The 16360-nt window shown below is 47.9% G+C and overlaps 1 protein-coding gene across 6 annotated transcripts; it reads right to left on the bottom strand.

Annotated features, from left to right (window-relative positions):
* Positions 1 to 51: 51 nt before the first annotated feature.
* On the bottom strand, positions 52 to 16039 carry LRRC8A (leucine rich repeat containing 8 VRAC subunit A). 6 transcript variants are annotated; one of them, XM_039345086.1, is made up of 5 exons: positions 15850 to 16039; positions 13436 to 13610; positions 12733 to 12856; positions 5852 to 8015; positions 52 to 2093 (listed from the first exon to the last, which is right to left on the bottom strand). In XM_039345086.1, the coding sequence occupies exons 4-5, from the start codon at positions 8006 to 8008 to the stop codon at positions 1818 to 1820; spliced, it is 2433 nt and encodes an 810-aa protein (XP_039201020.1). In that variant the 5' UTR covers positions 8009 to 8015; positions 12733 to 12856; positions 13436 to 13610; positions 15850 to 16039; the 3' UTR covers positions 52 to 1817. The 6 variants fall into 6 exon arrangements, with proteins under 6 accessions (XP_039201020.1, XP_039201019.1, XP_039201022.1 ...); XM_039345085.1 differs by lacking the exon at positions 12733 to 12856; XM_039345088.1 differs by lacking the exon at positions 12733 to 12856 and having other exon boundaries at positions 13436 to 13605.
* Between the last annotated feature and the right edge of the window lie 321 nt (positions 16040 to 16360).

Raw genomic sequence — 16360 nt, 5'->3', positions numbered from 1 at the left:
CCCACCCCGTTTTTCTACGATCGTGGTTTAAAGCAGACCAGAGACCCGACGTTTCTTGAGGATTTCCAAGTAGCTTTATTTTAAATACGAACAATGCCGGTGCCTGGGTCACTTCGCTCTGGATGTTGGTAGCGTTGCCAGCCTGCAGAAATCCTTCCTGATACGGCGGACGGAGGCAGCAGGGAAGCTTGTCCCGTTGACTGCTGGAAAAGGGAAGAAGGGGAAAAAAAAGAGAGGTCCCCCACCTCTTCGAGATCAGCCAAGACCAACCTTCCAGTGGCAGGGGTGCCCGAAGAGATGGCAACCAGCTTTGGCTGCTCTACCCTTCTTCACAGATCGAAGCCTGTGCAATTCATTTCGACTGAAGGGAGCAACTCTCTTCCAGATACGATATTTTAGTTTTAATGTATGTATATATAGTGTGTATATTTTTGGGAACGGCAGACTCAGTAAGTCCCAGTCCTTCTGAATAGGGGACACTGTGACTCCATCCTGGCTGAGAACTTTGGGAACTTAATTCCTTGCTCACCTGGCAGGTGGAAATGCAAACAGGGTGGAAAGTTTAGGCCACTTGTGGAGGGTAAAAAAAAACCCCTTTTCACTAGTGCAAATTCGACTCCTGTCTTCCTTGCAAAGAAATGCGCCCGGCCCCCTCCCCTGGCAAAAACCCCTAACCCCTGCTCTGCCTTTTCGGCCACGCCTTTTCGAAACTTGGGAGGGAATCGACCCGTTTGGTGCTGCGTCAAACCGGACAATGGAGGCGAAATCGTGTCTCTTTGGACAACTGAGGCTTCAAAAACGAAAAGAGCGAAAAACAGACCAGCTGTTATTTTAAAAGAAAAACTGTAAAGGGAATACTGATGGAGTCTTAGTCTCCTGGAAAGATGCTGGTAGCAGATTAAAAAAAAAAACTACTGGGTACGTTAAAGGTTCTTTTTAGTGTTATCGTCAGTGCCCCCGTTCCCCTTGAACGGGCATTTCCCAACTGCAGCCATGTGTGTTAAGTCCTATAAGGAATGTCCAATGTCAGTTTAAAAATTAACAATTTCCCCTGCCTGCCTAACGCTGTTTTTTTTTTTACAACTGCTAAGACTTTTTTAAATGGAAAAATACAGACTGGCATCCTTCATGTGGAAATTCTTCGATCTCACACACACGAGTGATTTCTGCCATCACGATTTGGGGAACCTCAAGTTTGGGGAGAAACTCCAGGACAAAGGGGGTTTAGGTCAGACTTTTGCAAATAGGGTTCTAAAGTAAAGTACAATTTAAAAAAAAAATGCCACCATTGGGTGGAAAAAAAAAGGCTGCATCTTCTCTGATCCACTTCTCGGAGAGGATCTGAGCCTCATCGCTGGGAGTAGGACTGGATTTGGCGCAATGCGTGGCTGGAGAGGTGGACGCCATTCTCCCCTTCGGATGGGGCGAAGCACTCAAGGACGGGACCACTCAACACAGCCGCAGGGCCAGGCTCTCTGCCCCAACACACAGCGGTGGGAAATTCCTCCGAGCGTGCCAGCCTCAGCCTCGGGGGACCAGTTCCCACGTCCTTCCCCACTGAGAGCGACGGGCCGAGTCACAATCCCTTCCCCAGAGTTTGTCCTGCTTTTCCTCTCCTTCCTGAAGCAGAGAAACGGTCTCATTCCCAGCCACTCCTGATCCTTCTTGGCTGTCAGTCAGGGAGCCCTGGCCCCTGGGTGAAGGTCTCCAGAGCAGGGGGCCAGGGAAGCGGGGTCAAAGGCAGGAAAAGGGCCAGGCTGCAGCTCCCCAGCTCAGCGGCATCTGCTGCTTCCTCCTCCTCCTCCTCGGCAACGGGTTCAAGCCTGCTCTTTGTCCGCCCGCCACAGTCGCTCCTTGACCTCCAAAGGCAGGGTGTTGAAGAGGTCTTCCTCCACCACCAGCCCACTGCGCTTCAGCAAGGGGCAATCGCCCAGCTCCACCGGCAGGCACTCCAGGCGGTTGCCCCGCAGTTCGATCTGAGACAGGTTGGTCAGCTCGCCCACCCGGGAAGGCAGCGACTGCAGGACATTGTTGCCCAGGTGCAAAGTCCTTGTTTTCCGGCACTGGAACAGCTCGGCGGGGAGAGCCTCAATCTGGAGCGAGAAAAGAGGGAAGGCGAGAGAGACGCTCAGGCCCAGCTTGGAGAAGAGGCAAAGCCGAAAATAAATCCCCGTTTGCAGCGAGGGAGGATTAAGCTGGAGGGGGGGGCAAACTTTACAGGACAGCAGAATAAGAAGATAACAAGAGTGGGAAGGGACCTTGGAGGTCTTCTAGTCCAACCCGCCTGCTCAAGCAGGAGAGCCTCTACCGTTCCAGACAACTGGCTGTCCAGTCTGTATGAGCCTTAGTGTCGCAGTGGTTAGAGTGCAGCATTGCCAGCTGACTCTGCCGGCTGCCAGCAGTTCGATCCTGACCGGCTCAAAGTTGACTTAACAGCTGCAGTCTATAGCAAGAAAGGTGGTAAAATGGGGCAAAACTCACTTAACAACAGAAATTTGGGGCTCAACTGTGGTCTACCTGTGCTTGCAACAGTTAAAAATACACAGAATGCAAAATTTGTTGGATTTAAGAATCCTTTTGCCTGCACTTGGAAGATTTTTTTTACTTGCTGTTAAGAAATCTGAGTATTGAAAGCAACCGTTTTCTAAGAAAACCCGATATTTCTGCCTCTTTTGGGAGAGAGGCACCATCCTCTGGTAAAAGTGGCCTCGGGGGCCGGAAGGTAGGGAAAATAAATTGTTTCCAAGCAAACAAACCAGCACAGAAAACAGGAAGAGCCTCTAGGGAGGCAAAAGGGCCTGTAATTAATCTATTGCTGCTTTGTTGTCATAGAGCTAATAAGATCAACACATTGTCTGTGGGAGCCAGAACAGCCACTTCACAGAGGATGATGCTGATGCTAACTACCAGCTTGGCTTTTTTTCCCCAAGCAGCATTTTGCTAAATTCTGAACGGAAGAAAAACAACAACAGAAAGGGCCAGAATTAAGGCAAGCCCCTCGGTCCAGCAAGGAAAGAATGTTTGCTGTGAAAACTCAGATTTTACAAACTTTTTAAAACAGCAGAAGCAGACAGCCAGGAAGGGAAGTGGGTGGGTGACGATATTTGAAGGAGAAGCAAAGAAAAACGTCCACGAGGCATTTTAATATCCGGAGTTCATAAATCAGGGTAACTGATTTAGGGCAGGGAGTGGAAAATAAAGCAAGCTGACTACAAGGTTTCAGTTTCAAAGGTTTCCTTTTTTTAAAAAAATAAACATTTTTCTTTTGCTCCAAATGTTTGGGCTTGAAAACATTCAGGGGAAGCACTCGGAATAAACATAATAATAAAAGAAGCAACAAAGTTGTTGGGTTGATCCAGTGATTAAGGCAACAGACTAGAAAGCGGGAGACCCTGAATTCTAGTCCCACCTTACGCACGCAAGCCGGCTGGGTGACTTTCGACCGGTCTCTCAGCCCAGCTCACCTCACAAGGTCGTTGTTGCAAGGAAAATGGGAGGAGGCAGGCTTGTTGGAAATGTTCCCTATCTTGAGTTATTTGTAAAAATAATAAAACTAGGTATGGGAGATGTTACCTAGGTTGGTCATGAAACGTCTTCAGGAAAGCCACCAAGCTCAGAGAGCGCCAAGGACCCCCACAGATTGTACCTAACACGCCAGTGTCCCAACACGTGGTTTTAAAAGGACTTTCCCAACCAGGGTTCCCCAACCCGGTGCACGCACGCACACACACACACACACACACACACGCACACACCCAGTTGGATTGCCAGTTCCAACACAGCCTGCGATTGCGAAATTAGAGAAACCAATTGGCAGGGGAAAGAACTGGAACTTTAAACTCTTCCTTTCAAAAGCAAAAAGGAAGCCCTCTCCGTTAACAAAAGACCACCTCCCCTCAGCCTCATGAGAACTGGAGCCCTGCCCAGAACTGGGGAAACGAAAAGGGGGGGGGAGAAAGAAATGAGACCCTTTGCTCAGTGGCAAGAGAACAAACATCCAGCAGCCAGTGTTCCTCCGCTTTTCTTTTCACAAAGAGCAAAAGAACAAAATTAACATTTTGGAAATTGCACTGACATCATGGGCAATACTGCCCTGTCTTTTGAAACAGAATCAAGGTTTTTTTTAAAGGGGTGATTTTGTGGAGGGTTTTGTACCCAGGAAGGAGCTGGCCTTGGCCCTTGATAAAGGCACAGGCAGTCCTTGACTTACGGCCGCAAGTGAGCCCCCAATTTTTGCTGTAAGCAAGGCAGTTAAGTGAATTTTGCCCCGTTTTATGACCTTTCTTGCCTCAGTTGTTAACTGAGTCACTGCAGTCGCTAAGTTAGTAACAGGGTTATTAAATGAATCTGACTTCCCCTTTGATTTTGCTTGTCACTGCAATGTTAAAGCATGCTTGCCAAATACAGATTTTTAACAGGATAACAGAGTTAGAAGGGATCTCCGGAGGTCTTCTAGACCAACCCCTTGCAATAAAACCCTATGTCATTCCAGACAAAAGGCTGATGGATCACCATAATAAACAATAAATATAATCATTAAAATTATCAACTGAATAATGATAATAACTTAATGATTAATAATTGTCAATGGTCATAGTTTTGTTAATGGTGGCCTGAAACGGGCACAGAGTCTCTACGAAACGAGAGTTATCTCATAATAGTTAAAAATACAAACACAAAAAATTCCTGGATCAAATTTAATCCGGCCCTGCTGCATAAAATAACAAGATTTCTTTTTTAATCTTTACAAGCCTTTTCATTCAAAAGGCTTCTAGCGAGGCTGTTCTCTGATAAATCCACTTTAATCATGCGAAAATCTTATTTATTTTTGCAGCAACAGGTTTGATAAAATGGCCAGTTCATGGCTGTGTGTAGCTTTGTCCCATTCTCTCTTTATTTTAAGCTCTGAACAAGTAAACAGAGCCCAAAAGGTACACAGAGCTGTGTTATTTCAGCTCGTATAATTGTCAAGCCCGAAACGAGAGCCCTGTATTACTTTTGGGATCTTCTACGAAGTTTTTTTTATAGCTGTCTGTAAAAAGCCTCATTGCATCTCCTAATGTGTTAGTAAAAACACATTATCTAAGCACAGGGAGCTCAGAGACAAACTTAATAGTATAAATCTTAAGGGAAAGTGGTTGGGGGTTTTGGGGTCAGAAGTATAGATAGCTGCAGAAAAAGTAAGTTTTTACCTATCAAGGAAACACTGGATTTTTATGGGACCAGAAAAGGGCAAGTACGAGATTTTCATAAAGTAAAAAGAATGTAAAATAAATATGTTATATTTTATATATTTCAAATAAAGCATGTTATTTCCTTTTCCAAAGATGCATTTCAGGAAGCAAGAGAGTTTAAAAACGGACAAAGAGGCCACAGCGGTATGAAAAAGCAGATAATGCGGTTGTGACAACTTCTGAAGGGAAGCTCTTCCACTGATCAATTATTCTAATCACCAGGAAATTTCTCCTTAGTTCTAGGCTGGATCTCTCCTGGATTACTTTCCATGTGTTGCTTCTTGTCCTGCCTTCTGGTGCTTTGGAGGATAGGCTGACCCACTCCTCTTTCTTGTGGCGACTCCTCAGATGTTGGAAGACTGCTATCCTGTCTCCCCTGGCCCTCCTTTTCTCTAGACTGGACCTACCCAATTCTTGTGACTGTTCTTTGTATGTTTTAGCCTCCAGCCCCCTCACTGTCTCTGTTGCTCTTCTCTGCCCTTTTTCCAGAGTCTCGGCGTCTTTCTTTATACTGCGGTGATCAAATCTGGATGCAGGATTATTCTAGGTTCTTAACTGCAAAACCCAAGTAGGATTTTACTGCAAAGCGCCCCCCCCCCGGTCTCCCCTTTCCTTACCCTGTTGGCTGTCACCGCCAGGTTCTGCAAATTCTGCAACGCTCCGATTTCCGCTGGTATGCAAGTCAACAGGTTGTGGCTGAGATCCAGGTAGCGAAGTTTCCGGCAGAAGAAGAGCTGGGTGGGGATCTTCTCGATCTTGTTCCGGTTCAGGTAAAGGCGCTCCAGGTTGGTGAGGTTGCCGATCTGCACGGGGATGTAGGCAATTTGGTTGTACCAGAGTTTAAGGCAAGTGAGGCGATGGAGGTGCTGGAAGCTGATGATCTCCTCGATGGTCTTGAGGTTGTTGTCCTTGAGGTCGATCTCCTGCAGGTTGTGGAGGCTGAAGATGGAGTGAGGGATGCGCTCCAGGTCGCAGCGGATGAGTTCCAGTTCCGTCAAGTTGACCATCTTCTTCAGGCTGTTGAGGACCATGAGCTTGGTGCCCTCGTTGTTGATGGACAGCTTCTGGAGATGGACCCCCACGTCCGTCACCACCTGGGGCAGCTTGGTCAGGTTGCTCTTCAGCCTCAACACTTTGAGCCTCTTCAGCTCCCGCAGACCGTCGATCACGATGTACCGGTTGTTTTCGGCACTCAAGTTCCCCGTGAGGTGAAGCTCTTCCAGCGTCTTCAGGCTGTAAATCCACAACGGAATCTCCTTGATGTCCGTGAACTTGATGTGCAAGGATTTCAGGTTCTCCCTCAAGAAGGCCAGAGCCGGGGCCTCAATTTTGGCCGCCGTATGGTACAGCCACAGTTCCTTGAGGCCCGTGAGCTGGGCGATACTGGGCGGGATGGTGACGTCGGGAATGAGCTCCAGTTTTAAGACCTCCAGTTCCACCAGGTCGAAGACCGTGTCGGGGATGCCGCTGAGCATGAAAAGGTGCAGCTCCAGCTTCTCCTGGGAGTTCTTGGTGATCCTTTGGCGCAGCTTCTCCAAGGTCCATTCGTTGTTCAGGTTCAACTGCCGGAGCTTGTTCTCGCTCACCTCTGACAGGAAGACCGCAAAGCGCTTGGAATAGAGAGGGTCGTACTGGTCAATCAGGTGGAGCATGAAGGCAAAGTCGTTCTTGACGTCGGGAATGTCACTGTAGCTGCTCTCCTCTCGGATGGACTCAAAGGAGTACTTCTTGAGGGATCTCCGGAGCATCCACCACAGGGTGTACATGCAGATCAGGCCGTAGAGGACCACCAGGCTGATGTAGAAGGATGCTAAGATCTTGAAGAGGGTCGCCAGGGGGTGAGCGCAGCGATACATGCGGTAGCCGGTCAGACTCTCGATGTCCACTTTGCAGTCAATGTCGAAGGTTATGTTGTTGACGTAGTAGACCGTGTAGCAAATGATGAGGATGAATTTGATGACCTTGATGATGGTTTGCCTCATGTAGAGGCGGTAGACAATGTCTCCTTCTTCCACGTGGGTCCGGAACTTCTTGACCTTCTCAAAGAGAGCTTTGGCCTGCTCCCCTTCCTTCTTGTCCAGGACGCCGTTCTCTGTGCGGTCCACGATCCCTTGCTCAATCCGAGACTTGGTCCTCTGCAGCATTGGGGCGGTGGCTTCCACATCTTCACTGACGTTGGAAGACTTCTTCTCCATAGAGCCGTTCATCTTCCCAAAGGCTGGCTTCGGATCGCTTTCCTCCACCACCGTCTCGGACAGAGCCCGCGTGGTCCAGGGAGAGTCGAAACATTTTAAGAGGATGGAGACAAAGTGCTCCAGCTTGGAGCTGGTCCTGGGGAACTTGAACCAGAAGTTGCTACAAGCCAGGAAGATGAGGGTGTGCAGCAGGACGAGGTAGGGGAAATATTTGGCAAACCAGTGAAGGCGGTTTTCGTAACACACGGCGTCCACATAGTTATATTGGTGACGGTCAAGTTCATATTTGATCCCGGTGGGCCCAGGCTCCACAGATGGCCCCAGAGAAGCATTATAGTAACTGGAGTCCACGCTTCCCACCGTCCATTCGCGGGAAGAATCGTTGCAAGCATCTTTGGTAACCCATTTGCAAGGCAAGCAGATCATTTTGTCCTGGGTGACCTGGAGGGTCCCACCAAATACTGCGATCATTAGCATCACGATGGAGATGTAGTCCGTAAAGACATCCCACCAGGGCTTCAGGATACGGTACGCCGGCTGGGTGTCGGCAAAGTAGCGCAACTCCGTGACAGGAATCATGGCTCACCTGAAAAGAGAGAAAAAAACTCTCAGCAGATGCGGCCAACGTAAGGAAGTGCTGCTTGGCCTTCAAAGCGTCCTGAATCCTGTTATTCATTATTTATTTCGCTTATGGCATAAAGTACAGGTAATCCCCCTCTTCTTGGTGGCAGCCCCTCAGATACTGAAACACTGCCCTTTGGTCACCCCTAATCCTTCTTTTCTCTAGATTAGACATACCCAGTTCCTGCAACCGTTCTTCAGATGTTTTAGCAAAGCAGAAACAAGGGCAGAGCCAACGACCAAGCTCAAAAGCCCCTTCCCATCCTGGAGAAGCTCTTGCCCACCAGGACTTGTTCCCGTGAGAGACCCCCACAAGTGTCTCCTGGTGGTTGAGGGCAGATACATCTGAAGGATGGCAGGAAGGCAGAAGGTGCCATCACGGACATAAGAGAGACTGTTTTGACTTTAAGAGCTGGGAGAACATTGCAATCACCTCCATGTTAGATCCGCATAAAAAATAAAGAACCAAAGATGCCCAAGGTCTTTCTGACTCATCAGATGTTCTGAATCCCTCCATCTTGGACCTTTCTGTTCCCAACCAACCACAAGCTGGACTGAATCATCCATTGTTTTTTTCTTCTCCAAGAAGACCTTATAAGGAACTCAAGACTTTCTTGGAATCGAAACTGTAAGGCCAAGGGGGATGCTTTGTCTGCAGCTGGGCCGGTTTCCTGTTTGGCTTAATTGTGTTTAATTAAAAAATCCTGAAAAATATATATAATTGAACGGAGGCAAGGCAGATTCCAAGGGAGCCAGGGACGCTGCAAATGCGAGACAGTTGAACAAAAGAGGACGGACTAGCCTATGGAAATTTAAGTTCCCGCTGCATTTTAGATGCACAGGGGTTTGGGGTTTTTTTTTTGTTAAATGTAGAGCTTACGTTCAGAAATGAAAGAGCAAACTGTTAAAGAGAAATTGTAGCAAAGATGACACAGCCCAGAGTTTGAAGGAAGGGTCAGAAAGAAACTCAGTGTCACTCTGCCTTGATTTTATTTAGTATAAGATGGGACAGACGGAAACCTAGACAAGATTCTATTGTTATATTCCACACCAATCAAGGAGCATTGCTGAAGTCTCTGCTGTGTCCATTATAGTCGTACGCTAAGGACTACCTGTATAGGAGTCAGCCAGCCTTAATCTGCTCTTATTGATGCAGAACCACGAGATAACAAGAGTTAGGAAGCATTCATTAGCTTAGGGTTTGACTTTTTTCCTGCGCGGATTATTCATTTCATTTCTCGTTTTTCCCCTCAGGGATGAAGACGGGAAGAATGAAAGCAAACCCCTCTAGGATCATAAACCCGCATTCAGCAAAAACAAGATCTGTGCTGCTTTTTTTTTTTTTTTTTTTAGCAAAGGGACTGCAAGCTTTCCTACACCACCCACCCCTGTATAAAGCTTTACACATCCCGTGCAATAAATCACAGCTTTCAAAATTCAGAAGCTGTACTTCGGAAGACAAGGGAAGCAAAGAAAACTGCAAAAAAAAAAAAGGTGCAGTTTAAATCAGCTGACATGTTTGGCTAGGCCAGCCTTATTTATTTAAACTTGTGACTGCAGGAAACAACATGTTCCTTTTATGACCCAGTTTCATCTTTCGGAACAAACAACTTCAGGCAAGTGAGAAAAATCCTCAGGAGGAGATTTTTGATTTTCAAGGTCAAAAGAGAGCCACTGAAAAAGTCTCTGTTACATTGGTGTTACACTGAAAGGGCGCCGAAAAGCCTTTTCTACTCAATTCGAAGTCTGGATAGTTTGAAGATTCATTCCATTAATACAGGAAATCCTCTACCTTTCTTGCCATAGTTGTTAAGTGAGTCACTGCAGTTGTCAAGCTAGTAACAGGGTTGTTAAGTGAATCTGGCTTCCCCACTGACGTTGCTTGTCAGAAGGCCGCAAAAGGGGATCACGTGACACTGCAATGGTCGTAAAGATGAACCAAGCGTCTGAATTTTGGTCACGTGACCCTGGGGGAATGCTGCAACAGCCGTAAGTGTGAAAAACGGTCCTAAGTAACTTTTTTCAGTGCCGTTGTGACTTCGGTCGCTAAATGAATGGTTATAAGTCGAGGAGTACAAGTAGTGCTTTACTGGCTAGCCACAAGGCTGTATCAGAATATAAAAATTAGAGAAAAATAAGAAGACCAGACATAAGACAGAATTAAAAACCCTACTTGTACTATACAAAATATTTGAGTTCTCACTGAACAACAGTTGTATTTCCAACCAAGTATATTTTCCCTGCTGCAAAATTTGAAGTACCTACAATGACAGAATTGGATGGGGAAGAAATTCTTTTATTCCAGCACCTCTGCTTTAGCACAGCTCTGCAGAGGTCTATTCAGAAGCAAGAGTCTGCAAAGACACTTCTAAATTCTGGTTTGGTGGTTCATCTAATTTTCTTCCTTCATTTTGCTCAGTTTCCCGGCTGGAAAATCTTACTTCCTGAACACTGGGCAGATTTTTCAAGAGGATAAAAAATTGTGCCCAACACTTATCTGATCTATAAACAGTGGTGTGTGTGTGTGTGTCTCTCTGCTAACGCAGTGGATGGGCTGTTTTCCTCCCAAAATGAGAGCTTTGGAAATGCAGCTTGTTTGTTTTTTGTTCTGGCAAAAAAAAGATGGTTAGAAGTTCTCAGGCCCTTAAACTCCAGCCTGGGCTATTCTATTCCTTTTATTATTTTTCCCCCACCCAAGTAAAGGTTTTGTAAACTTGTTTTTTTGAACAGAAAAAAAAATCTCAACCTCCTGAACAAAAGTTCTTTCAAGAACAAAGCAAAACCTTGAAGACCTAGTTGGGAAAAGTAAGAAGGAAACCAGTTCCCAAGGTTTTCAGCCTCGTTCTGAAGGAGTCACAACTGCAGAGGAAGAAAAATTCAAGGATGTGTTGGAAAGCTCCAGAAGGCAACCTCCGGAGCACCACTTAAATATAATTTTAGGGTGCTGTCTTCTGTGTATTTTCCAGAAAAGTGTGCCCTAGTGACTCCTTGCTATAGTTTAACGAAGAGAAGGACGAGGGGGGACATGATAGCAGCGTTCCAATATCTCAGGGGCTGCCACAAAGAAGAGGAAGTCAAGCTATTCTCCAAAGCACCTGAAGGCAAAGACAAGAAGCAATGGATGGAAACTGATTAAGGAGAGAAGCAACCTGGAACTAAGGAGAAACTTTCTGACAGTTAGAACAATTAACCAGTGGAACAACCTGCCTCCAGAAGCGGTGAATGCTCCAACACTGGAAGTTTTTAAGAAGAAACTGGACAGCCATTTGTCTGAAATGGTATAGGGTCCCTTCCAACTTTATCATTGTATTATTATTATTATTATATAAACAGCTGTTCGTGTAGCCAAATATCACTATTTAGATCCATTAAAAGATTCTAACGCTGCATTCAAGTCTGTGTTGTGTTCGTCACGGAGCATCACTTAGGGTCCACAATACTCTCTGAACTTGGTTGTTTACTTGCTGACATTTCATTGCCCAACTAGATTACATCATCCGTGCTAGAAGAGAGTGGGGTTTGCTTCTAGCACGGATGATGTTACCTAGTTGGGTCATGAAACACCTGCAAGAACACCACCAAGCTCTGTTTCATTTGATCTGGGCTGATTTTTTTTGTTTGTGGTTTTAGGCTTTCATCCGTTTAGTATGGATTTTTGTTTTGTTTTGTTTGATACACCACAGGCTCCACGGGAGTTGGGCGACTATATTTAACAATAAATCAATACATAATAAAAACAACAGAAGACAGGTTCAAAATCTTACTATTCATGCTGCATTCCCTAGCAAATGAATACGCAGGTTTGCACCCGATGCTATAATCTGATCATACATAAGTAGACAGATTTGGGCACATTAAACACAGGAAACGTGTTTCAGCTAAATGCAAAGTGATGCACACCAATGCAAAATGCAAACCAAAGGCCACATTCCCAGTTTCTCCTTCCTGCAACTCGGCAGGAGGGCCACCCTAAATGGGCAGTTGTGAACAAGGCACACTGATGCAATGACACAGCCACCCAACAAGCCAGCTGTGCTGCTGGCGCTCATGAATTAGGAAAGTGCCAAGTCATCGTGAGCTGTGCATCGTCCTTTCAAGGGCAGCCTTGTTACAGTTCAGCTGAGGGAGGAGAACTCAGGTGAGGTGCAGGACAGGCTGGGATAGCGAGGGAGGCCAGGAGGCTTCCCAGCATTAAACCAGGATCTGTCCCAAGTCCAGCACCTTTTAAAAGGGGCAACCCTGATCTTCAGCTCTGCAGATTTGGTGAGAAATGAGATCTCCACTCTGCAGTGCCAGTGTCTTCAACTGAAAAATATAGGCAGACCTTGACTTAGGATCAAAACTGAGCCCAAATTTCTGTTGCTAAGTGAGACATTTGTTAAATGAATTTTGCCCCATTTTATGACCTTTCTTGTCATCACCGCCCCAAGTAGTTTGCTCACACCTTTAAAGTTGCGATACAAATAGTCCACAATTTATGGCCATAACTAAGCCTGGAAATATGGCCAGGAGCCATTACGCTCATCAGTCGAGGCAGCCATGTGACCAGAAGTAATTTTCTGGACTTTTTCACAACGGTTGTAAAGCGAACCCCACGGGTGTTAAGCAAGCCACTTCATTTTGAGTGGGAAAAATGCCAGAAACTGGTAAAAAAACAAAACCCATCACAAATGGTGACTTACATGTCCTCAAAAATACCTTAGCCAGTTCTCAAGCTGGCCTGCCCAAGGTGAAGTCACAAGATCACAGGAGAATCATGTATGATTTTATTTGCTTCAAAGCACCCATTCTGTGGCTGTCGTAACTCTGAATGACCATAAAGGAAACAGTCGTTAAGTGAGGACTATCTGTATTTTTTAAAATCAGAGTATTTCTCTACCTGTGCTGCGATTCCATCTTCCTTAATGGGCTGTTGCTGCACAGCCAAACGCGTGCAACACACACCCACACCCACACCCAGAGAGAGAGACGTGCGAGAAGAAGGCAAGCCACTTTGCCACTTGCGATATTTTCCCCTCTGTGAGGTGTTAATAGTAGTCAGTCATTAAGGAGAGAAGCTGCGATTTCTTTGCCCAGAGCAAAGCTACACGCAGCCTTTAATCTCCTAGAATCCAACACGGCTTTCCCCAAGCCATGCAACCCCATTTCCAGCTTCTCAGGAATAATTTATGATCCCCTTACATAATTCCACCCACAGGGGAGAAAAAATCTTGAGGGTTGTTCCTCTCCTAATTCGAACGGTCGTTAAATGAAACATTGTTGAGGACTAGCTGTACTAGAAGCAACCTCAAAACTGCGTCTGGTCAGCTGGCTGCTTGACCTGTGACTGGAATGGCTCCCTCCCCCCTTGTTTTATGGCTTCAAAGAAAAGAAGTGTCACCTTACCAAGCCGGTCATTCCCGGGATGCCCCCCCCCCACTGCCCCGTCCGAAAAAGCTGCCGGCTTTCCTCTCCGCTCTGCTATCTGCACTTCAGCAATCTGGGCTGGAGTTCAAAGCTGCTGGCCGGGCAGGGATGCTGGGTGGGGAGGCAGCCTCCGAGCGCCATGGACCTTGCTGTGCTGGAAAGAGAAACCTTTTGTCAGGGGCCTGTTTTGGAAAGAAATGCTCAAAAGGACGGCTCGACTTACAATCCTTCCTTTAGTTCAGGGGTCTTCAAACACGGCCCTTTGATGACTTGTGGACTTCAACTCCCAGAATTCGCTTAACAAGCCTGTTATTAAACAACTGTGATTCACTGAGCAAAATTCACTTATCCATGATCTTGCTTGACAACAGTTTTTTTTTTTTTGCTCCCTTAGATGGTGGTAGCTAAATTTGATAAATCAAATTATATTCGCTCCTAAATAACCCGACCATAACATCCTTTCCCCATTCAGTCCCTCTCTTCCCACACCTTAAAAAGCTGCCCTTCTCCAGCAGCCAGTCAAAGGAAGAGCTGGAAAATGTTTTTCCTTTTTCTAAAGTTCCCGGAATCTTCAATCTTGTCTATCTGCATCAGGAGCAGCCCTGTGTTTTTGGTTTTTTTTTTTTGCTCCATCTTTGTCTTAAAGGACATTTTGGCATGGTTCCTGGAATGACAACACTCAGCTATGTTCCTTTTCTTTCCCTCCCAACAACTCCAGGGGGAGCATTACCCCAGATGAACCAGCTGAAGGGATGCAGACACACACACAGAGTGCCAGGCTAAAATGGTGCAAGGGTACCAGCACCAGAGCCACAAGGGCAGAGCATCTCCTGCAACCAAGCCTTTGGAATAAAAACAATGACGACTCAGGGTTGGCCACAAAATGCAAAGTTAGTCACCTAGTGATCTGTTTCCCAGCCGCCCCTTTTGCCTTAAAACCTGCAAGCACGCCTACGTTTCTTTCGGCAGCCAGCCAGTCCCGCTTTCCTTCACACATTCCCTCCATCTTTTTCCTGCCCCTCCCAGTTTCACTTTTCCGGGAGACGGGGTTAACCCCCCCCCCCAAATACCTCCAGGCTTGCCCAAGCCTGAAGTCACACACACCCACCGGAGATTTTAGCCGGGCCATCTCTGAGTTTTCTTTCCATCTCTGCTCTCTTTCGCCACCTTGCCTCCAGGGCAGGGACTAGTAACATGGCCAGCCCTTTTCCGCTTTGCCATGATTTTCCAATCTCCCCTTTCATCTTCTGCGCAAATACACACACACACACACACACACACACACACACACACAGAGCCTCTTGGGCTGCCCCAGGGCTCCTTCCCACCTGCGCCCTCGAAATCATAAATTCCTAAAGTGCATTTAGGCCTCTCTTTGCACCTTCCTTGCGGGGGTTCAAAAGCCAAATGGAGAGGGCAAGGGGAGAGGAGAGGGAGGGGCACGGCTCTCTGACCTGCCTGGCTTTCTCATTCCCCCCAACTTTGGAAGCCCCCCATGCGAGAATCAGTCGAGCCCCCTGCATTTGAGTTTTCCATTTTGAACGTCCTTCCCCCCCCCCCCCCGGCTTTCTGACCTCCCTTCCCTAAAGTGACCCGTTTGGGGTATTTTTCCTTTCTGGGCCTGCCTTGAACGCACCCTTGCCCGAGGCACCCCAAATATATTCTGGCATACAAGGTCTGGGGAGGGGGGAATCCTATTCCCAGCCCATGATGTGCAAAGAGCCCCCAACTCCGCTTCCCAGGCTCCTTCTCTCCCCCTGCCCATCTTCAGGCTGTTGCCCAGCCTCCCCCTCCTCCAGGAGTCCCCCCCAAATCTGCCTTCCTTGGCAATGCTGTAAACACCCCAGCACCCTCCGTGCCCCTCAGTCTCCCCATTCCAGCTCCCCCTTCCCCCCTCCCTGCCTTTCCTGTTCCTCCGCAAACTCCCCACCTGCTTCCCCGCAGGACACCCAGCAAACCGGATCCAGAGCCCCCTTTGCCCATCCTGTAGCTGCTTCGTCCTTCGGCCAGCCTCCTCGCCTGGCATCAAATCAGGCAGGTTACTAGTCCTCTTGCGGTCTGCCTCTGCCTCCCGTCTATCTGGATGGGCTCAGCCCCCCTCCGCCAAGTCTTTGCCTCCCAACCCCCCACCCTGCCAGCAGGATTTCCACGAGGGCGCCTTTTCCCTTATTAATGAAGCTCCTAGTCCTCAGGAGTCCTGAGCCTCCCCTCCCGCATAGTTCGGGGGGGCAAAGAGGCGTGTCTGCGTGTGCGGGACTCCTCTCCCTCCCCTTTTCCCCCTGCCCCATAGTCACTGAGCCAAGTTCCTAGTCCTGAAGCTTTCCAAGTCTGCCCCTCCTGCTTGGGGGGGGTCTCATCGCCCCCTCCCCCACTGCCTTTCTCCCCGCACCCACCTGGTGGCGCCTCCCGCGTCGGAGCCCCGTCTTTTGTCCGCCTCTCAGTCCCTCATTGCACCACTCCGCCCCACCCCGGAACTGACGTCACCCGGCCGGCCCGGGCATCCCCCGCGGCGGCGGCGGCGGGCGGCGGCGGCGGCGGGAAACGAGGACCGCGCGCCGCCGCCACTAGACGGCGCCATCTTGGCGGCTGTGGGTGGGGCTTCGGCGGCGATACGTCGCCAAGCGGGCGCGGCGCTACGTCTTTGGCCGCCATCTTTGGAACGGGCGGAGGCCATGTTGGGCAAGGGCAAACTACATTTGTAGCTCAGGGTTGGGAGGAGGAGGAGGAGGACTGTGGGGTCCTTGGTGCTCTCTGAGCTTGGTTGTTTTCTTGCAGACCTTTCATGACCCAAGTCGGTAACATCACCAGTGTTCATCATTCATTCATTTTCATTCATTCATCAATCAGACATTTCTTTACCCAACTAGGTAATATCCTCAGTCAGATGATAACATAGGATGATGT

Source organism: Crotalus tigris, unplaced genomic scaffold, assembly GCF_016545835.1.
Source record: "Crotalus tigris isolate CLP2741 ecotype Arizona unplaced genomic scaffold, ASM1654583v1 scf7180000017940.1788314, whole genome shotgun sequence".
In the NCBI taxonomy this organism is placed as follows: Eukaryota; Metazoa; Chordata; class Lepidosauria; order Squamata; family Viperidae; genus Crotalus; species Crotalus tigris.
This window is presented reverse-complemented; position numbering and strand designations above follow the sequence as displayed.

Bases quoted from the DNA above. Each gene is read 5' to 3' on its own strand.
- LRRC8A (XM_039345086.1), bottom strand. From the start codon at position 8,008: ATGATTCCTGTCACGGAGTTGCGCTACTTTGCCGACACCCAGCCGGCG. The intron at 2,094-5,851 runs GTAAGGAAAGGG...TTCTCGCTCCAG, and splicing joins TGGCGGTGACAGCCAACAGG to ATTGAGGCTCTCCCCGCCGA.